The 24,119-nt window shown below is 38.4% G+C and overlaps 1 protein-coding gene across 2 annotated transcripts; it reads right to left on the bottom strand.

The window, feature by feature from the left end:
- Positions 1–379: 379 nt before the first annotated feature.
- chrna2a (cholinergic receptor, nicotinic, alpha 2a (neuronal)) lies at positions 380–23,590 on the bottom strand. Of its 2 annotated transcripts, NM_001040327.1 has the most exons (6): positions 23,430–23,590; positions 14,885–15,036; positions 12,592–12,636; positions 12,003–12,112; positions 5,671–6,724; positions 1,651–2,496 (listed from the first exon to the last, which is right to left on the bottom strand). In NM_001040327.1, exons 1-6 carry the CDS (start codon positions 23,503–23,505, stop codon positions 2,371–2,373), a joined length of 1,563 nt encoding a protein of 520 aa, NP_001035417.1. In that variant the 5' UTR covers positions 23,506–23,590; the 3' UTR covers positions 1,651–2,370. The 2 variants fall into 2 exon arrangements, with proteins under 2 accessions (XP_073783593.1, NP_001035417.1); XM_073927492.1 differs by lacking the exon at positions 14,885–15,036 and having other exon boundaries at positions 380–2,496; positions 23,430–23,577.
- Positions 23,591–24,119: the final 529 nt, after the last annotated feature.

Genomic DNA, 24,119 nt, shown 5'->3' with positions numbered 1-24,119 from the left:
TGATGGGAATTGTAGTTCCCGCTATCTCCCGTTCGCTTCATTCGCCTAAGCAAACTTTTCTTAGAAATATAGTTTTATTGAGTCATTCACCTACGGTAATATTGAAAAAAATTACTATTGCGGTATGACGGTATTTACAATATTGTTACATCCCTAGTATCAGTCATATACAAACAGACAAAGTAAATGTCGTATCTGTATCTGTTCTAATTGGAGTTAAAATCCAGATTTTGGAATTGTACCCTCGTAAAATTACGAGAACGCTCCGTTTTCCTTAACGATTTTATATTTACAAATGCGTGAATTTTTATTTACGCACAAAATATTTATGACAGTGATTTTATTCCATAGAGGTCACATTTCGGTCACGGACACATCCTTTGAGAGCTTTCCTGACTAAATTCAGCTTTACTTGTAAAGCGCTTTTACAATGTAGATTGTGTCAAAGCAGCTTCACATAAATGGTCATAGTAACTGGAACAGTGTAGTTCAGTTTTTAGTGTTTAAGTTCAGTTCAGTTTAGCTCAGTTCAGTGTGGTTTAAATCATTACTGAGAGTCCAAACACTGAAGAGCAAATTCATCAATGCGTAGCTCAACCAATCCTGAACCATGCGAGGCAGTGGCGACAGCGGAGAGGGAAAAAAACTTCACCTGATGGGAGTGAAGAAATAAAACCTTGAGAGAACCAGACTCAGTTGGGCACGACCATTTTAATTTCTCCGCTGGCCAAAAGTCTTGTGCAGAGCTTCAGTCGCCGAGGTGGAGGCTGGAAGATGGCCTCAGCGAAGACTCGTCTGTCCCTGGAGTGTCGCTGGAATCAGACTCATGTTCTCCACTCCCCACGACCATCAGCGCAGCAGCAGCTCAGGATATGGCCTGGTCCCGGATATGGAATCCTTGGGATCATCACATCGCTGGTCTTGGATCCAATCAGTGACTACATAATCTGAGGACCTCGGGATGAGTATCCCCAGGTGAAAATAGAGAATAAAGAGAATAATTAGCGTAGCTGCTGTTCATAGTGTATATAAGCAAGATGCAGAAGCCAGTGTGGAACCCGCTAGGTGATGCATTGAGTGTATGCTTTACTAAACAGATAGGTCTTTAATCTAGTTTTGAACTGGGAGAGTGTGTCTGAGCCTCGGACATTATCAGGAAGGCTATTCCAGAGTGTAGGAGCCATAAACAAGAAGGCTCGACCTCCTTTACTCGATTTTGCTATTCTAGGTACTACCAGAAGCCCTGAGTTTTGAAATCTTAAAGAGCGAGTTGGTTTGTAGCGAGACAGAAGGTTGGTCAGATAAAAAGGAGCTAGATTATTTAGCTTTATAGGTGAGAAGTAATATTTTAAATTCAGTAAATGAATGAAATGAATGAAATACGCTGTTTCCCACTAAGGCCACTCGGGTGCTGAAATATAACTGGCTGAACTGGCATTGGGTGGGTTAATTGACCAAAATAAAGACAGCCATTTCGGCATGTTACGCTCTTTTTCAAAGCAGATTATTTGACTTTAGCATTGTTTTTCAGATAAACAAGAATGTTCATTATCATGCTTCTTAAAAATATGCAAACATATTATGGTATCTTTACGTTTTAGAAGAGTCAAAAACTTACACACAGCACCTTTAAGGAAAAACTCACATAAATTTGACTTATTATTTATTATTTCTGAAATAATAAAATACTTTAGCAGAAGAAAATGAATCTTGAAGAAACTACAAAATGCTTCCTGATTTAAAACTTTATAGATGTTTTGACTTGAAGGAAGACCAAAAAAAATGTACGTAAGAAGATCATTCTTCCGGTGTGAGCAGAACTTTTAAAACAGAAATATGAAATGCCTTTCTCCCCCTTAATAAACCACACAGTTCACAGACCCGACTGGTATAATTGCACGACCTCCACAATATATCTTTCAGAGACTCCAGAAAGTTATAAATAAATAAGCGTCGCCTTCTGACCCTGGAGATAATTGCTGTTGAAAGCGGCGCGAAATGTAATCTGGGATTCATTGAGCAGTGGGATAAAGGGTAAAGAGTGACCCGCCACTCGTCAGGGTCACACAAGCGTTTGCCTCTTTCCCAAAGGTTAATTTTGCATATTGCGACGCCTGCGACAGACTCGAGGTTTTGATACTGTTAAATGTCAGGCATTCAGCGAGAGGTTACTTCTGTTTTCGGCGTTTTTAACAATGAAGCGCGTCCTCAAATAAACCCTGAAGGAGCCGACATCTCTCATCAAAAGAAGAAGCCAAATATAAAGAGCTTTCTTTATTGTGACACATGTTGGTCATCTTGCTGAAAGGTCTCGCTTTCCATCAGTTCAGTGTTTATCGCTGCTCTTGATGTGCTTCTGAATGTGTTTTTTTAGATCATTCCTGATAGCCACGGCGGTAAGAAGAGGCCGATGGTTCCCAATAGACACACGATGATGAACATCCACAGAAAGATGCGGTCAATCACCATCGCCACATATTTCCAGTCCTCCTTGACCTGTCTCAAAGAAAACAGAGAGAGAGATAAGAGAGAGAGAGACAGTTTAGGAAAGGGGACCTATTATGCTGTTTTTTTTACAAGCTGTAAAATAACTATGATATCCCTAGAGAGTGCATGTGAAGCTTCAGCACAAAATACCCCACAAATAATGATTGAAAACTCTTTCAAAACTGACCCTTTTAGGCTTTGATCCTAATTGTGGTGTTTTGGTGACTGTCGCTTTAAATTCAAACGAGATTGTGCTCTTTTCAAAAGAGGGCAGAGCTACAAATGCCTGTGTGTCAGCATAGATATATACATTAGATGTCGCCTACCCTGTTATTGTCTATTGGAAGGAATGCGTCAATAGAGCCGCCATCTTGCTACAGGGTAGCGCTCCATTGAAATGAATGCGGGACCAAGGTACAGTGGAGGACTGTGGCCATCCAAAGCCAGAGATATACACATATACACATATATCTATGATCGGGAGTTTTCCTGGATGTTAGTATGCAATTTTTTTTTTTTAATTACGAAAATTATCATTTCACATCACTTTTCTACATTGATGGATCAGTTATCGCACTGGCATTCCTGACAAAAATCTTGTGTTTGTGTGTTCGGAAATGTACTATTCACCCTCCCTGTTAAATTTGATCTAATCTGTGTCCTGAAACACAGCTCCTCTCCTGCTTTCACCTCTTATACTGACGGAGGGAGCGATTCGTTTGTGAATGAATCTCCATTATGAACGACTCGTTCACTAGCTGACAATAATACTTCTGGCAGCGCAGCGTCTCGTTGTCATATTTCTTTTGCATTGTTTGCTGATTTTATCCAACAAAACTAGCATAAGCCGAGTATTTAGTGCGAGTTGGAGCTGCTTTGCCGTATGGTGAATGCAGTAAGTGACTGTATTATCATTAATAACGTTACCTGTTTAGCACAAAAGCTCATAACATACAAAAACAGAAAAAACTTAATATTACCTATGAAATGTTCTGCCTTTGTGCGTTGTTTTCTTTGTTTGCTCGTTACTACAGCCATAGACAGCGCTAAAGTCCAGCATCTCACGTATTAATACTGTCTTGACTAGTGCGGTTGAATGACATTTGTCCTGGGAGCACTGTACCAATGTGGCGGCGCTATTGACGCATGCTCAGGGTCCCTACGCGATATCTATGTATATATCTATGGTGTGTCAGCATAGTGGTAGATTCAAAAAACAAGAGTAACTTCCTATGCTAATGCAGACCTGTCAACCCTCCCGTTTTTCCTGGGATTTTCCAGTATTTTACATTTGTATACTGCTGTCATCCTGTAAAAAGGGGACATTCGGATCATAACATTCGGATCATAACGTCTGCGAGATTTTACCCGGTGGTGCGCGCGAAGTGAAGAGGACTGAACCATGGGGACGGAACCAAAAGCCAGCCGGACTGTACAAAAAATCCTTCAGTCAAGAGCAGTAAGGCATGTTCTCCATTTGTTGTTTGATTAATAGTCATAAAAGCAGGCGACAGAAGGATTACCGCGCGCTGTCTCTTTAATGGTTTCTCTTTCATGTGTCTTTTGATTCTCAACTCATTTGTTTATTTCACAAATGAGGGTTAATAAGAGTAATCACTAAACACTGCAGTTTGACACTTATGTGACCATTAAAGCGTTCACGTTAAGATGACTTTAGATGTGTGCGCTGACTGCGCTCTGCTCGTCTCAAGCCTGGTTTATACTTCTGCGTCAGGTGACCGGCATAACCCACGGCGCATGCAACGCGCGTGGCTGTGCATTTATACTTCTGCGCGCTGTCTCTGTCGGTCTGCATTAACATTTCTGAAACACTAGTTGGCAGTGAGGTGTAAATGTTCCTCTGTGTCGAGTTTCTTCGCTGCTTTTTTGCTTTTCCTGAACTCTTCCTGGATGTACAAGTGGCTCAAACTCGCTCATTTTGAGGCAGGAACCGGCGGACGTGCAACAACTTTAACTATGAGGTAAACACAGAACAAAACTTTCCATCCGGAGCTCCTTCACGGGACTCCACACTTGTAAAAAATCGCTCGCGCCATTCGCGCGGCTCTCGATCCCGCCCCGACTCGTCAGCGCTACCAAGCCGACCAATCACAGAGCTTACGCTACGCGTCGTTACGATGTGTAGTTACATTTTTTGAGAGGTGCACGTCAGGCCACGGCGAAGGGCTATGCGTGCGTCATCGCCGTAGCATACGCCAGTGTTTGACGCAGAAGTATAAATCAGCCTTCAGTGTGCGAATGAGACCGAATGCTGACTGCATGCTTCTGTTCTGTGCGCCGCACACACATTTTAAGAGCAACACGTGTACAACTGGATAGGGGGCGGTAAATGATGCAATAATCGTTCATCTCGATTAATGGTTTTTCACAATTGTTAGAAGCCAAAATCAAAATCAGAGTTTCGATTAATTGCACAGCCCTAAGTGATAGCATAGTAGCATGTCAGCATACCCTGCTGAAAAATCCAGCTTAAACCAGCCTAGGCTGGTTGGCTGGTTTTAGCTGGTCGACCAGCCTGGTTTTAGAGGGGTTTTGGCCACTTCCAGGCTGGTTTCCAGCCTGGTCTTAGCTGGTCAGGCTGGAAAATGACCAGCCAAATCCAGCTAAAACCAGCTTGACCAGCCTAGTTTAGGCTGGACATAGCTGGTTTTGGCTGGGCTCCCAGCTTGGCTAGGCTGGTCAAGTTGGTTTTAGCTGGTCATCTCCCAGCTAAGACCAGGCTGGAAATGGCTGCAAACCAGCCTGGAAATGGCCAAAACCCCTTTAAAACCAGACTGGTTGACCAGCTAAAACCAGCCAACCAGCCTAGGCTGGTGTAAGCTGAATTTTTTCAGCAGGGTAGTAGCAGATTCAAAAACAAAACTGACGTCCTCTGCCAATGAGGGAGAGATGGTCACTAATGGGCGGGGCTTTTCCCCTCTGATGACACGTCCAAAGGGAGAATGTCAATCAAAGTGTTTCTGCACACTATAGCAAGCGTGATTATAAAGAATGTAATTAATTAATTGAGACCATTAGAAGCTGGCTATAATCACACGCTGTTCCCACATAATCCCCTTATAAAAGTGACTTTCGCATAATAGGTCCCCTTTAGGAAATAATGGTTATAATTGTGGTATAGATGAGCTTGTATGACTAAACCAGTGTGATTGCGTTGCTCACTGAAAAGTCTTCATCCTCAGCCCTCAGATGATCAGCGATGTACCGCACCCCTTCCAGAGCTCGCAGGACACACGGTGAAAACAGCAGACCAGGCTCTGACACCAGGTTACCAAGCTTAGCAGGATGCTGACAAAGATTCACCACATGTCCCAAATGCTGGAGCTCATACTTCTGGAGTAAAGGCTCTGAGTCAGACAAATGCAGAGAGGTTGCGGATGGAGAGGAGATGGATGTGGATAAACCAATCCCAAACTCCATATCCTGACAAACCAGACCATCCACTCCAGTCTCCTGCTGGAACCAGCTCTTGGATGTGCTCAGATTGGCTGTCTTTTTTGGTTTCTTTTCAGGCTCTGGACGTCTCATGAAGAGCCAGCGGGGAATGTGGTCCAGGAACACCGAATGAACCCAACGTGGCATTGAATGCGTGCTAGGTGAACGATGGTGCACGTTGAGCACAAAAACGGTAATGACAATGGAGAGCGTTACAAATATCATGGTGAACAGCAAATACTCGCCGATTAGAGGAATGACTAGAGATGTTGAGGGGATTATCTCAGTGATGAGCAATAGGAAAACGGTTAACGAAAGGAGAACGGAAATACACAAGGTGATTTTTTCTCCGCAGTCTGACGGGAGGTAAAACACCAGCACGGTTAAGCATGAAATGAGCAGGCAGGGAATGATGAGGTTGATGGTGTAGAAGAGCGGCAGGCGGCGGATGATGAAAAAGTAGGTGATGTCCGGGTAGATTTCGTGGCAGCAGTCGTATTTCTTGGTGTTGTAGGTCCCGACGGCGTTGATGATGGCCCATTCGCCGCTCTCCCAGTAGTCTTTTAGGTCTACCGTGCCCTCGATCTGCTCGAGGTCGATCTTTGCTTTGTCGTAGGTCCAGGAGCCGAACTTCATCTTGCAGTTTTGCTGGTCGAAGGGGAAGAAGGTGACGTCGATGCTGCAGGAGCTCTTGTAGATGGCGGGAGGAACCCAGCTCACCTTTCCCGTGTGAAACAGGTGGGCTTTGGTCATGTGGGTCACCGCAAACTCACCATCTGCACTGGAGGCAAATAGCAGAGCTTTACTGTATACATTGCGACACATTCAACAGGCTTGTTGGATATATGTGCTTCAGCCTAAATTTTAGTGAAATCGCAAAATGTACTTACTACCTAAACATACTGTATGCTTGACTGCAGTAAGTAAAATAAACACTTGGGAAAGTATGATGCCAGGGCCGGAGTGGGACTCCTTTTTAGCTCTGGAGTTTCAAGCCATATGCTGCATTCACACCAGATGCGGAACGCGCGTCAAGCGCGAGTGATTTACATGTTAGGTCAATGCAAACGCGTGAATAGACATCCTGCGTCGCGATACGCGTGTATGACGAGAATTGCGCGGTGTGCATGGCGTGGCGCAAATTGAGCGTTTTGCGCGTTTGACGCGCTTAATGCCCGTTTCGTGTAAATCATTCGCGTTCGAAAATCTGAACTTCAGCGGACATTCGCGTCGCATTAACCAATCAGCAGTTTGCTCTTGTGGGGGCGTGATTGTGGCGTATCACCTGTTGTCGGTGTCCCAGGGGAAATCCCCCAGCAGACACCGACAAGAAGTTCATCAAACTGGGCTGGGCTCAAGAAGCAGACAGAAGCCCTGCCCATCACGCGAATCTGCGTCTGAAGTGAATTTGACACGCGAATGAAGCGGGGTTTAACGCGCGAATGAAGCGGGGTTTGACGCGTGAATGAAGCGGGGTTTGACTCGCGAATAAAGCGGGGTTTGATGCGCGAATGAAGCGAGTAACCTCAAATGTTCACGCGGCTATTTACGCACGAATAGCGTGATTTATCCGCTATCTGGTGTGAACACAGCATTAGACCGTCCCACCTCAGTCGACGACTGACTATATTAAAATAACGTCATTTATAATTCAGTTTCAAATGACACTAACACGTCTTTTTCAAGGACAGAGCTGCTTAAGAACTTCAAATGTTTTTCATAAATATGAGAACATCAATTCTTTATAGATATCCAGTTCTCAAAAAAAAATGTACATCTACATAAGTAACCCAAAGAGTATTTTATGTCTTAACATTGAAAATGAAAAAATTATATGACATTCTGGTGAGGTTCAAACTCGGATCGACAGCGTCCTAACATAACGTGCAAACCACTAGACCACGATGGCACTATGTAGTAGTGCACTGATTTCTGCTGCTATTGATGTATACTCTTTTTTTTCCCCTACTCTTTTTTCCCTACTCAGATTTAATAATGTAGTGAATCATCTGATTTTCATTGAGCAGGTGTAATATTCATTAATATTAATTAATATTCACTAAGGTGTCGCTGTTTGGGGTGGAATGGGGTGCAGCCCGCAGGTTAGTGATGATCATCATTAACCTGCGGGCTGCATTTAGCTCACGGGGCTGCGAGAAAATAAATAAAAAGTGCGGAGCTGCGGCAAAATAACGAATAAAAAGAGTGAGGTTATGGTCAAAGAAACAAATAAATGAAAAAAGTGCAACTGCTGAGAGTGCAAGCAGCTAGGGACACTGGCCTTCGCGGCCAAAAAACGGACCGGCCCACCGGGAATTCTCCCGGTTCTCCCGATTAGCCAATCCGGGCCTGTATGACGCCATCATCTTTTTGGTTCTTTTTCATTTTAAAAGAACAAAAAAATCCACTCTAGTGGATACGTCATCTGCAACATACATATAAATGTCCCCTAAGTAATATATATTTCAGAGTCACAAAAATATACAGCGCCAACTGGTGGATTTGTCATCTGAAACATACATATAAATGTGCCCTAAGAAATGTATTTCAGAATCCCAAAAATATGCAGCCCCCTCTTGTGGATTTGTCATCAGAAACGTACAAAAATGTTACCCTAATTAACATAATTAAGAATCCCAAAAATATACAGCGCCCTCTAGTGGATTCATCATCTGAAACGTACATATAAATATGCCCTAATTAACATATTTCAGTATCCCAAAAAAATGCAGCGCCCTTTAGTCGATTTGTCATCTGAAATATACAAAATATGTACCCTAATATATTTCAGAATCACAAAAATATGCAGCGCCCTCTAGATGTGTTATCTGAAACGTACATATAAATATGCCCTAAATAATGCATTTTAGAATCCCCAAAATATGCTGCGCCCTCAAGTGGATTTCTCATCTGAAATGCACAAAATATGTACCATAAGTAACGTATTTCAGAATCACAAAAATATACAGCGCCCTCTAGTGGATTTGTCACTTTAAACGTAGATATAAATGTGCTCTAAATAACAGATTCCAGAATCACAAAAATATGTAGCGCCCTCTAGTGGATTTGTTATCTGAAACGTACACATACATGTACCCTAAGAAATGTATTTTAGAATGCCAGAAATATACAGCACCCTCTAGTGGATTTGTCATCTGAAACGCACAAAAAGTGTACCTTAAGTAACTTATTTTAGAATCACAATAATTTACAGCGCCCTCTAGTCAATTTGTCATCTGAAACATACAAAACAATGTACCCTAAGTAACGTATTTCAAAAAAAAAAGTGTCCTAAACAGCATATTTCAAAATCACAAAAATATGCAGCACCCTCTACTGGATTCATCATCTTAAACATACAGATAAATGTGCCCTAATTAACATATTTCAGTATAACAAAAATATGCAGCGCCCTCTGGTGGATTTGTTATCTGAAACGTACATATAAATGTGCCCTAAGAAATGTATTTTAGAATCCCAAAAATATACAGCGCCCTCTAGTGGATTTGTCATCAGAAGCGCACAAAAAGTGTACCCAAGTAATGTATTTCAGAATAACAAAAACATGCAGCGCGCTCTGGTGGATTTCTCATCTGAAATGTATATATAAATGTGCCCTAAATAACGTATTTCAGAATCACAAATATGAACAGCACCCTCTAGTGGATTTGTCATCTAAAACGGACAAAAAGTGTACCCTAAGTATTTCAGAATAACAAAAATATGCAGCCCCCTCTAGTGGATTTGTCATCTGAAACGTACAAAAAAACGTCCTAAGTAACACATTTCAATATCACAAAAATATACAGCGCCCTCTAGTGGATTTCTCATCTGAAACGTAATTTTTTCCCCTAATTAACATAATTGAAAATCACAAAAAAATGCAGCGCCTTCTAGTCAATTTGTCATCTGAAACATACAAATTTCTTTTTACCTAAGTAACGTATTTCAGTCCCAAAAAATTCAGCGCCCTCTAATGTATTTGCCATCTGTAACGTACAAAAAGTGTACCCTAAGTATTTCAGAATCACAAAAATATGCAGCCTCCTCTAGTGGATTTGTCATCTGAAACATACATATAAATGTGGCCTAAGTAACGTATTTCAGAATCACAAATATATACAGCGCCCACTAGTGTATTCATCATTTGAAAGGTGCAACAAAAAGTACACAGAGTAACGTATTTTATGTTTTGTAAAAATATAAACTGAAGCACATTTTTACAATGAGCCTGGGATTTTGTGAGATATTTAAATGTTTTTGAAAGAAGTCTTATTATTAGGCAATATCTGACTTTATGTAAAATCTTCTCTCATTATTTCAATGTTTTATGCCACAGTTGAATCATTGTATTTTATCATTTTGACCTTTTGGCACAAAGAAAACTTTGCTGAAATTAAAATCTCTAAAAGTATGCCACGACCCCATTTTAAAAAGTGCTTTCTGTAAAATATGGATGACTTAAAGGAAGTGTCTTTGATGTATCTGGGATATAAACTTTCTTGATGCCTCGAGGAAGATCTTTAACAATTATAATAATTACTTCACATGTCGACAGCAGGGTTTTTTTTTTAGTTTTGGCTCACGGTATCAGATGATGCAACAGGACCTCAATTTGTCTTTTGTAGAGATCAAATATGCCTCCTAGATAAAGACAGGCCTGGTGTTTCTGAAAATAGACCAGTCATTTGACATTTTATTAGGAGATTAAAACATGCACCTTTTTTTTAATCATCTACAGAAGTGCTCAACATCTTATTTCATGCCATGTCTGTTTGATTTCACATATTAATGTTACAGAAACACCAGAGCGCTGGATCCATGAGCCTGCTGATATTAATAGAGTCGTTGAGACATTCTTCTATTATTATTATTGCACTGTATGTACTGTACGTTTAACCATAACATTTAATGTTTGATTATCCAGGAGCACCTAAAGTCTCCATATTTCATGTGTTTTACAACTGCCTATTTTAAAGGATACACTACCTGACAAAAGTCTTGTTTTCGATCCCGGTTGTAAGAACAAGAAATAAAATCTCGATTTCTAGTTGATCATGTGGAAAAGTGGCAAGAAGTAGATTATTCTGATGAATCATCTGTTGAACTGCATCCCAATCATCACAAATACTGCAGAAGACCCACTGGAACCCGCATGGAGCCAAGATTCTCTCAGAAATCAGTCAAGTTTGGTGAAGGAAAAATCATGGTTTGGGGTTATATTCATTATGGGGGCGTGTGAGAGATCTGCAGAGGGGATGGCAACATCAACAGCCTGAAGAAACAAGACATTTGTACTGCCCATTACATTACAAACCACAGGAGAGGGCTAATTCTCCTGCAGGATAGCGCTCCTTCTCACACTTCAGCAGCCTCCACATTAAAGATCCTTAAAGCAAAGAAGGTCAAGGTGCTCCAGGATTGGCCAGCCCAGTCACCAGATATGAACATTATTGAGCATTTCAGGGATATGATGAAGGAGGAGGCATTGAAGATGAATCCAAATAATGATGAACTCTGGGAGTCCTGCAAGAACACTTTCTTTGCCATTCCAGATGACTTTATTAATAAGTGATTTGAGTCATTGCAGAGATGTATGGATGCAGTCCTCCAAGCTCATGATGGAGTCAGACACAAAATTAACTCTTTCTCCACTGCAGCATGACTTTATATTCTATACTGGACATTATTTATGTTCAGTGACAAGACTTTGTCTAGGCAAAGTCAGAGCTTACTGTCCTAATGAAATAATTAAAAATCAAGGCATGATCATATTTTATTTTGGTAAAATAAGAGGCCTTTGACTTTCATATAAGCCACTTCTGATACTAAATGATCAACTAGAAGTCAACTTATTAATTGTTGTTCTTAAAACTTGCATATGCGACAAGACTTTTGTTAGGCAGTGTTTGGGATATATCAAATTAAGAAAAATACTCAAATTAGAAACTTAAAAAAGTGTCAGCTTCTCTGCATTTATGATTTATAGTTGTGCCTATAAAAGTTAAATTCTCCACATGTCATGTGTTTTACAAGTGTATATAGACACCAATACTTACTTATTGTATAAAACAATGTCAGGCACCCAAATCATCTCTGACGGGACTCTAATAGACGTCACATTATCAAATTCGGACGGATTCCAGCGCAGTTTATAATCATTCCACTCCTGTAGAGGATCAGAGAATCATATTTGTAGAGTAAATGTGCATATTAATGAAAACTGCTACAGTAAAATACCTTATTCACACATTCATTCACTTTTTCAGCTTAGTCCCTTTATTCATCTGGAGTTTCCACAGCGGAATGAACCGCCAACTTATCAAGCATGTTTTACGCAGCGGATGCCCTTCCAGCTGCAACCCATCCCATCACTGGGAAACATCCATACACACTAATTCACACACATACAATACGGACAATTTACCTTACCCAATTCCTCTATAGCGCATGTGTTTGGACTGTGGGGGAAACTGGAGGAAACCCACGCCAACACAGGGAGAGCATGCAAACTCCATACAGAAATGCCAACTGGCCCAGCCGGGACTCGAACCAGCAACCTTCTAGGTGTGAGGTGACAGTGCTAACCACTGAGCCACCGTGTCGCCCAATTTATTGGTCATTAGAAATAAACATAAAGATCATCACCTGTTTCAGCCAAACGTTTGTCGTCATCATTTGATTCTTCTCATCCTGTGAAGTTTGCATCAAACATGCGGAAAAAAAAAAACACAGATTTACTTTAAGTAAAAGATTCGAGTCATGTTTGAAGCCTAGCAACCAAAAAACAATGATAAACATTTACTTTTCTCACCTTTTAATATTTTTATGGCATTTTAAAGGTCCTGTGAAAAGTCAAATACAATTTCTTAGATGTTAGTATCAGTATGCTAGTTTTTAAAGATATTTATAAGCTAGTGTGCTTCAAAACAGTGACAAAATTTGTGTTTAGAAGATGTAAACCACACTGTAAAAAAAATCTGTAATTTTACATTTTATTTCCAGCAGCAGGGGAAAAAAACAAATAATAACGGCCGTTAAATCACAGAAATTTACTGTAAGTTAACAGGTTGAACTACAGAAATTTACTGTACTGTAAATTTACAGCAAATTTCAGTTTTTTTAATGGACGTTATTTTACGTTTTATTTTTTCGGCACCCCAGCAGATTACAGATTTTTTTTTTACAGAGCAGATATAAACATCCAATGCTGTCACTTCTGTCTTCATGGATCCATGATTTGTTTTAACATCACCTACTATTCAAGTCTTCTGACCAATCAAATGCTTTCTAGTGTCTGACATGCCCCGCCCCCTTCAAGACGCTTCTCATTTGCCTTTCATCTGATGCGCTTGAGCTCAACCACTCTCACTGGCAGAGCTGCGATGACAACACAACACTATTGGCTGTTTTTCTAAAGGGGGAAGAGTTTTGTCCTGCCGTTTCTATCAGTTGAGATTGCTTCAAACGTCGAATAAAAAATGCACATTTCAAAGCACTTCACGGGACCTTTAACTATACACTCATACATATGGACGCCCAAACTATAGAAACAAAAGAAAGAACGAAAGGATTTCACATTAATATGCATTATGACCCCCCTTTTCCCTCCCAAACTCCCTCAAAAACCTTGTATTTGACTCTATTCATATATATACAGCATCTTCTCTTGTCCATTGTCATATTCATTAGTCTAAACCATGCACATTTTAATAGTAATAATAAAAAACATGATCATTTACAGGTGAAGTCAGAATTATTCGCCCTCCTGTGAATTTCTTCTTCAAATATTTCCCAAATGATGTTTAACAGAGCAAGGAAATTTTCACAGTATGTCTGATCATATTTTTTCTTCTGGAGAAAGTCTGATTTGTTGTATTTCGGCTAGAATAAAAGCAGCTTTAAGTTTTTTTTTCATTTTGAGGTCAATCCCAAATAGCAAAATTTCTCTGGCCCAGCTCTGGCCCACACAATCAGGTTTTGCTTGGCCCACATGCCGCATGAATTACGGTACATGACAGGACCAAATCTGGCTTCCAGACAAGGGCCAAACACGGACCATATCTGGGCCAAGTCTCAGCCAAGTTAATAACTCATAACTGGGCCTGAACTTGGCCATATAGGTTGTTGTGTCACGATTGCAATGAAATTGATAAACCCATGGAGTGATGCGCTTTAGGCACACTATGGGCACGCTTTTTCTCAAAGTGACCTGATTGGTAGAATTTTTTGCCTTTACTCAAAAATGATTTTAGTGTATTTTAAATGTGGGTCAAGACTGGCCAAACTCAAATGGCCCACTTATCAAATTTTTAAATCTGGGCCAAATACTACGTTTTTCATCTGGCCCAAATCTTGTGTGCCGCCTTAAAGATGGTGCCACCTCTGCCAAACCCGGGCCATGTTTGGCCCACATGCTGTATGCCAGTGCCGGATGAATGCCTGCTGTGCCAGCTTTATGCCAAATCTGGGCCAGAATTCTTTGCTACTAGGGATATTATTAGCCCCTTTAAGCAATATTTGTTTTCCATTGTCTACAGAAAAAACTATCGTTATACTATGACTTGCCTGATTACCTTAATTAACCTAGTTAAGCCTTTAAATGTCACTTTAAGCTGTATAGAAGTGTCTTGAAAAATATCGAGTCAAATATTATTTACTGACATCATGAAAAAGATCAAATAAATCAGTTATTAGAGATGAGTTATTAAAACTATTATGTTTAGAAATGTGTTAAATAAATCTTCTCTCCGTTAAACAGAAATTGGGGAAGAAAATATACTAAAGGGCTAATAATTTTGACATCAACTGTATATAAATTCAGTCACTAGTTTAATGTATTCTGATGCTTTGAATTGGCTTTTGTTTTCCTCTGCATTATAATAGCGCTCTTGTATTGTAATGTTTTCAAGCATCAAAAACATGCAAAGTATCAACTTACCACATCAATAAGCTGAGCGATGGAGAGGCCAAACTTGACGATAACAACATCGCTGATGTTTCGCACGGGTCTGGACCACTTATTATACCCGATGAAGAGTTTGTGGAAGAGTTTGTCCTCTGCGTGTGCATGAATCCAGCCGTCTGACAAAACTGACACACAATAGCGGATCTCCATTAGACATATGCTTATACAGTTGCAGTCAGAATTATTAGCCCCCTGTATATTTATTTTCCCCAATTTCTGTTCTCAAGATGGCCTCCACGGTTACCAGATCTCAATCCAACACCTTTGGGATATGTTGGAACAGGAGATTCGCATAATGGATGTGCAGCCTGACAAATCTGCAGCAACTGCGTGATGCTATCATGTTAATATGGACCGAAATCTCTGAGAAACATTTTTAGTACCTTGTTGAATCTCTGCCATGAAAGATTAAGGCAGTTCTGAAGGCAAAAGGGGTCCAACCTGGTACTAGTAAGGTGTACCTAATAAAGTGGCCGGTGAGTGTAAATCCTTTTTTTCTATACAGTTTATCAGATATTGGCAGACATATCAACAAAGTGAGTAAAACCATAGCAAGTGTTGCTTACCTCTGTGTTTAGACTGTGCTTCAAGGTATATCTTTACCCTAGTGGATGTTTCTCAAATTATAACATACAGAGCTTTACCGCTGTTTGATTGGATGAGAAAAGCCCAGTATCAGGAACAACAGCAGGCTTCAAAGGGTAGAGGATGTAAGATACTGTAAAGTTTCAGCTCAAAATACCCATCAGATTATTTATTATAGCCTCCAGAATCTGCCCCTTTTGGTGTCTGAGTACAGTGTAGCTGTTTTAGTAGCGTGTGGCTTTAAATGAGCTCCTTCTCCCCGCCCACTGCTCCAACTCTCCTTTTCATATGTTACATCAGATAAACAGCAGTCAGTGATAGAGACTCAGATGAAGCTGAAATGCAGCTCATTAGTCAAAAATACCACGTAGTTTTTTTTGATGTATTTGTGGTGGAGTTTATTCAAGCCTTTCTGAAACGATGAGTCACACGCACGTGCAGTTTTCAGCACACACACACACATACAGTTGAAGCCAGAATTATTTGCTCCCTTTGATTTTTTTTCCTTTTAAAAATATTTGTTAAAATCATATTTAACAGAGCAAGGAAATTTTCACAATATGTTTGATAATATTTTTTCTTCTGGAGAAAGTCTTTTTTGTTTTATTTCGGCTAGAGTAAAAGCAGCTTTTAATTTTTTAAAACCATTTTAAAATCAATTTTATTAGCCTCTTTAAGCTATTTTTCTTTTCAATAGTCTACAGAAAAGACTATCATTTTAAAATAACTTGCCTAATTCCCCTAACCTGCCTAGTTAACCTAATTAACCTAGTGAAGCCTTTAAATGTCACTTTAAGCTGTATAGAAGTGTCTTGAAAAATATCTAGTCAAATTTTATTTACTGTCATCATGACAAAGATAAAATAAATCAGTTATTAGAGATGAGTTATTAAAACTATTATGATTAGAAATGTGTTGAAAAATATTCTCTCCATTAAACAGAAATTGGGGGAAAAAATAATTCAGGGGGGCTAATAATTCTGACTTCAACTGTATATGGGCGTTTACTGACAACATCCAGCCGTGGTAATTATAGCGATTAAGAAGTACATAGCAATTTTACTGTCTTTATTACAAACATGCTCTGTTTTTATAGATGTTTTTAAACCTATAAAACTAATTATCAAAGAGCAGCTGATCACAGAGAGTTGAACAGATTATTTTAATTCCAGTTTCTTTGCCAAAAATGGACATGTGTAAACATGTTGCTTTGGAGACATGGCACCTGTCAGTCAATTTGGTGGGCAGGGAAACCGCACTCCTACATCACATTGCGGTGGGCCTCAAAATCACACTGTAGATTAGATTAGATTAAATTCAACTTCATTGTCATAACACATGTGCAAGTACAATGCAACGAAATGCAGTTTAGGTCTAACCAGCAGTGCAATAGCAGCATGTGCAGGATACAGGTATAAGTTATAAAGTGCAGATATAGAAAAACTATGGTGATATTTAAAGCTGGATGTACTATGAACATTATATACAGGTTGTATTAGCTATGAACAGAGATTTACAATGAATATATGTACAGAATGCTATTAATAATCAGTAGTGTGCAGATAAACAAACATGATTACAAATGTAAATGTGCAGTGGGTGTATACATAATTACAGATATACCTACACAGTTATGTCCAAACAGCTTACAAATTTTTTTTTTCATAGATGCCCTTTAAATTTAAATGCCCTGTAATAAAAAACTAAAATAAAAAATAGAAACATGACCTGACATGTGATGTCCATTGAAATAGATGAAGGGTCTGAAAGGGTTACTACTATATTATTGATTGAACATGATCTGACTATTTATAGGGGCTATTTAACATGTTAAATAAATGAACTAAACATACCATAAATGGATTAATCTTAGCTGATGTTAATTTCTCAATTAATGCCGAATAACACATTAAAATCGTAGTCACAATATAAGCTAACTTAATCAGTTTGTATTGGGCCAACATGAAAACATTGCGTTGAACCCAGCATTTTTACAGTGTTCATCCTCATTCATCAATTCATTTTTTTTCGGATTAGTCTCTGATTTATCAGGGATCGGTACACCAGAATGAGCCGACAACTATTCCAGCATATGTTTTACACAGCAGATTCTCTTCCAGCCACAACCCAGTCCTGGGAAACACCCGTGCACTCTCACATTCACACACACACACACACACTCATACACAATGGCCAATTTAATTTATTCAATTGACCTATAGTGCATGTGTTTGGACTGTGAGGGAAACCCACACCAACATGGGGAGAACATGCAAACTCCACACAGAAATGCCAAACGGGATTCAAACCAGCAACCTTCTTGCTGTGAGGCAACAGTGCTAACCGGTTAACCACCTCGCCACCATGTTTATTGTCACCAACTTGGTCCCAGTCATTCCCCTCGCTGGCCAGCAGAGGTCATCATCACCGGACTTCTGACATTACGTCATCCCCACTGACTGATTGTCTCAAACACCTGCAGCACATCTCCTCATCATCATGCTCACACATATAAGCAGCACACACACTCACTTCAGTGCGAAGTCTTGTTCTGCCCCAACAAACACTACTGAGCGGTCCTTATCCTTGCCTGCTTTCCCGTTGCTTACCTGGACTGATTATCAACCTTGTCTTGCCTGCCGCCTGCCCTGAACCCCAGCCTGAATACCGACCTTGATCCTTGCCGCCAGCCTCTGTCCCATGCCTGCTTACTCATCCTGTGTTTGCCTGCCGCCAGCCCTTTGACTTGATACAACTGTGTTTTATGTGAGTTCGCACACAAGCAACTTCTGTGTGCTTATTATTAAACTCTGTTTAATAAATATACTGCAAATGGATCCCTCTGTGTCAACCCTTCGTTACATTTATAATCCTATATTTATTAACTCTGAACATACAATATAGAAATGCACTTAAATAGTATCTATTTGATCATACCTGTAAAAGTAATCTTTTTGCAGCATAACATTAATATCATAATCATACTGTATACCGCGATAAAAGCTTCCGCAGTTAATCACAACAAGAACATTTGATAATCTTCATCATCGTTCTGCTTTATTTCATTAGTGGATTTATTCAGCACTGTAATTGATCATAAAGTGTCTGATAAATGTTTTGGAAAGGACGCAGGTCGTGGTTGAGGCCACTGCACAGTAACTGAGTTACAGTAAATAAGAGACTGGACAAACACAGCCTCCTCCTCACCCTAATTACTACTCGTTCTTTAATCACCGCAGTCAGCTCTAATTAATCCTCCGTCCACTGATTTCTGATGGCTGTGTTTTTTTTTTTATAGTACAGCGAGAGGAAAAACTGAGAGGAACTGAAAGGAGTCACACAGGGACACAATGCAATGCATGGTAAATACTAATAACTGATTTCTTTTATCTTTGCCATGATAACAGTACATAATATTTGACTAGATATTTATCAAGATACTAGTATTTAGCTTAAAGTGACATTTAAAGGCTTAACTAATTAATTAATTAATTAGTTAGGGTAATAATTAGGGATGTAACAATATGGTAAATACCGTCATACCGCAATAGTAATTTTTTTCAATATTGCCGTAGGCGCATGACTCAATAAAACTATATTTCTGGAAAAAAGTTTGCTTAGGTGAATGAAGGAACGGGAGGTAGCGGGAACTACAATTCCCATCAGCCTAGGCGTGGCCATCATCCTTTGCGGTCTGTTATCGCTACAGATCCAGTAATGCGGAAATGAAGTCTGTTGCTAGTAGCGGGGAAGAAAAAGAGCTGGAAATGATCGAACCTAAAGCGGGTTTTAAATTGGATGTGTGGAAGAATTTTGTTTCTAAAAAGATACGAAAAAGGAGAAAAGGTGACAGACAAAAAAAAAAAAAAACAGTATGCAGGCACTGCCAGACTGTGATGAAATATAAGTCGGGGAATTCGACTAATAACAGTCGTGAGGACTGCAGAACACAGCACACTTGTTAGATTGATGCAGCTTAACAGTGTTTGTTTTGTAGACAATTGAAAACAAATATAGCTAAAGAGCGCTAATAATATTAAAGTTAAAATGGTTTTTAAAAATTTAAAACTACTTTCATTCTAGCCGAACTAAAACAAATAAGACTTTCTCCAGAAGAAATAATATTATATATGAAATACTGTGAAAAATGTCTTGCCCTGTTAAACATCACTTGGGAAATATTTAAAAAAGAAAACGAAATTCACAGGAGTGAGAACAATATTGACTATTCAATTGTACATTGAAAATACTCTGCTGCATTTGTTTTCCAGCTGAGTTGAAATACAAGTGTTCATTTCGTACTGTCTGTTTGCAGATGTTGTTATCACGTTCTCGATGTAATCGGGTTTAAGATTTTTAGATCACACACTGTATATTTTGCCAATGGACTTTATGTAGATTTTACTCAATTTACAGTGCTCAGCATAATTGAGCCCACCCCATTTTAAAAAATTATATTTTTATCCATTTCTTAGTGACTATAGGCGATGTATTTTGGTGCATTTAAACAACACAGATTTATTAAACTGATATATTTAATTCATTCATTCATTTTCTTGTCAGCTTAGTCCCTTTATTACAGTTTTTCTCAGTCGCTTTGGTGCATTTCTCACAACACTATTTACATTTGCACAACAGTTAATGCATTTCTTAAAACAATTAGTCATTTGTGCACATCCTAGTAGCAGTTTCTCATCCCTTTCAACACATTGCAGATGCTTTTGGACCTGCATCAATTGCTTTCATACAACTCTCTGCTGTTTATAACATTATCATTTGCTTATGTCATGTCAGTCAAAATTTACTAAACTTGTGAATGCTGAATAGTCATTCCATATAAAACTAACAGTCCTCATTTCATTACTTGAGTCATTACATACAAAAATGATGAACTAGTTGTCAAAATCTGTCAAGAACATTTTATAAAACAAATTAAAATCTTTATTTTCCAGAAAATGTCTTTAAAATTGAACAATTTGATGAATGATTTACAGACCTGTGTGTGTTGTAGGTTCAGTTCTGATATGTACTGCAGTATTGTGTACAGTTGTGCACAGCTCTACCCAAAGGGAGTTTATGTTTGTTGTGGATAAGGGTGTTTATTTTTTTGCACAATGCTGGGAATGAATTAGAATTGCAAAGAGCAAATGCAGTAAACATGTGAAACATACATATTCAGTGTCTTGTACTCAGACACCTCACTCAATGCAGTGATGTCTAACTTTCATAAACAATGGTGGCAGGACTTTTCATTTTGATGACTCTGACACTTTGATTGACATCAATACTTGCTTTTGAGGAATGAACTCTCCATTTTGAGCAAGTGACGCGCTTTTGCAGGTTATCAGCAAGGTTTTGCAGTTTGTACTAATTGTTTTGAGAAATGCATTAACTGTTGTGCAAAAATGCACCAAAGCGACTGAGAAAAACTGTAATCCGGGGTCGCCACAGCGGAATGAACCGCCAACTTATCCAGCAAGTTTTTTACGCAGCGGATGCCCTTCCAGCCGCAACCCATCTCTGGGAAAAACTGATATATTTATTAAAATATTATTTTAGTCACAGAACATCTTTAAAAAAAATAGAAAGATAATACAATTAAATGCATGTGAAATATTTGAAAGAAATTACAAGCTACAAAATATAAAAAAAATTATACATTTTTGGTTTCTCTTGCACTTTGCTCATTTAAAATCTTTTATTGAATAATTTTTCCTAACATTAATTTGGGTGTACTAATTTTGGACGGTTCTCATAAGATATTTTGTTAGATTAGCTTCAGATTTGTCTTCAGTACTGATTAATGTAATATACAGTGCTCAGCATAATTAAGTACACTCCATTTTGAAAATGAAGATTTTCCTCCATTTCTCAGTGACTATAGGCAATGTATTTTATTGCATTTAAACAAAACAGATTTACTAAACGGATATATTTATTAAAATAATATTTTAGCCAACAAACATATTTAGAAATTGAAAGACAATACAAGTAAATTTATGCAAAATATTGCAAAAAAGAGATACAACCTACACAATTTCAACTAATTTAAAAAAATGTTTGGCTTCTCTTGATTTTTCCTCTTTTTTTGAATGTGTATTTAATATTTTTCTATAACATATAAATTTGGGTCTATTCGTTTTTGGACGGTTATCATAAGTTATTTTATTAGATTAGCTCCAGAACTGGCTTCAGTACTGACTAATCTGATGTATATGCACAAACATAATATTGTATAGCTTCCAATAGAAAATATGAATTTAAATGAGACATTTGTAAGGGGTGAACTCATATATGATGAGCATTGTATGCAATTTATAGACTGTTTAAATTCTGTTTATACACTCCAATCATCCAAAATAAGTTTTATTAATACTATGAAGTTATTAATACTCATTCAGGACCTAATGTTCACAATTTTAAATCATTAAACTCAGTAATTCAATTAAAGCACTTTCAAATTATCTTTTGCATTACATCAGGCATGTTTCATATACAAATGAAAATTATTAAACATTCACATGAACAAATGAATAACGTTTTATAGGATAGTGTGCATTAAAAGCCATGTCCGGTTTATTGGTAAAATTGAAACTACATAAGCTAAAATTAATCACAAAGAAAACAGAAGATATGGTATTTGACCCAAAGTGTATAGGTGACCATCGTCAAGTTGTACACGACCAACTTAGTAATCAGTCAGAGACCTACAGTATGAGTACTTGGCCATTTATATTGACAGTTCTTTTACATGGAAACACACAGAGTGGTTTTCTCTTGTTCACACCAGAGATTGTATTTTTACAGAGGTTACATCTTTTCGGAGATAACGAGAAGCTTATAATGTTATTTTATAAAGCTGTTCTTGAAAGCATTGTTAGATATGGTATCACAGTGTGATTTGGCAACCTATCTGTACAGTGTAAATCTGTTGATGCATCTCTTAAATTGTTGGGCGTGATAAATATTTTAATCCTCAAGTTTTATATGAGAATTGTGTCATATAATCAGGTGGAAAGGTTTTTGATCCAACTCATTTTGGTTTCCACATTATGATTTGCTTCCCTCTGGTAGGAGATATAGAGTCCCTATAGTGTAGGTTAAACCGATATAAGAAATCCTTTGTACCTGTTTCAGTGTGTTTATCTTATTTAGCATTATAATTATTGTAACTTACTGTAGTTTGTATTGTTTTTGTTGTTATTTTTATGGAATGTCTGCAGCAATATGATGATGGACAATAAAATTTTACTACTACATTTATACTATTTAATATTTATTTTGAAATATTTAAATGTATTTAATATTTTTACTTAGACATATTTATGTTAGATTATGTTAAATTAAGTTACTTAATTCATGAATAAATAAATAAATAAATAAATAAATAAATAAATACAATTTTAATCACTGCATGTTTTGTGAGAATCCATGTCATGAAATAATAATGAACAGTTTTATAGAAATACATTTGCACATGTAATTATTTATAGATTTAAAGTATTTCAATATACTATACAATGTGATTTTATGACTATAATATGATTTTTTATTTGCTCTATTGTTAATTGTTTGTGTTTGTATATTTGTGTATTGCTATAGTTCACCCAAATATAGAAATCTGTCATATTTACTCACCATTTACTTGTTTCAAACCTGTATGACTTTCTTTCCTTCAAAGAAATTAAGATATTTTGAAGAAAGCTGTAAACCTGTAACCATTGACTTACATGGTATTTGTTTTTCCTAGTCAGTGGTTCCAGCTCTCCTCTAGATATAATATTTACAGAAGACAGAAACTCATAAAGGTTTATAATCACTTGAGGGAGAGTAAATAGTGATTAAATATTAATTTTGGGTGCATGAACTATCCCTCTAACTGTCCCTTCACAATCCTAAATATAATTTACTCCATAATACGAACTGTACTGACCAGGCTGGACGTGGTCTGCGATGAGAATTAACATCCAGAGATTGTTCAGGAGTGTTTTTATCCGGTTTTCCGCCATGTCCAGCGTCGGGAGTCCTCTAGAGAGCTGTACAGTGGTCAGACATGATGCTCGGAGGATCTGCCCGTGTTTTTTTGACTCTGAGCTCCGGATTCAGCAGACTCTCCGAGCGTCTTTGACTGATCTGCAGCCAATGAGGAGCCGGTCCGTCTTCAGAGCCAATCAGAAGGCGGAGCGGTAGGAACAAAGCCAGTGAGGAGCCGGTGCGTCTCCACAACCAATCAGAGGGCGGAGCGATTGAACTAACGCTTCAATGCGAAACTATTAAGAACCAGAATGTAAACAGAAGAAGTATTGGGAAGACTTATCGTTGTATGTCTAAAATAAATCCGAGTGTAGATGTTATTTGAACCTTGCAGGCCCGTAGCCAGGGGGTGTTCGGGTGGTTCGAAAGACTAGCTACCAGACTGCAAATGACTAAAACCAGCCTGAAAATGGACAAAACCCCTCTAAAACCAGCCAACCAGCATAGGCTGGTTAAAACTGTTTTTTCCAGTAGGGAAAGGTCCAGAATTTGCCATTGATCCAGAATTATTGCCACTTTATTCTCATTTACCCTTTTTTGACTGCTAAATCTTTGTGGAAATACCCCCTTGAAGATTTTAATAAAGCGC

The sequence above is a fragment of the Danio rerio genome, chromosome 17, assembly GCF_049306965.1.
Source record: "Danio rerio strain Tuebingen ecotype United States chromosome 17, GRCz12tu, whole genome shotgun sequence".
NCBI lineage: Eukaryota > Metazoa > Chordata > Actinopteri > Cypriniformes > Danionidae > Danio > Danio rerio.
The sequence above is the reverse complement of the archived record's forward strand: the minus strand, read 5'-3'. Positions and strand labels throughout refer to the sequence as shown.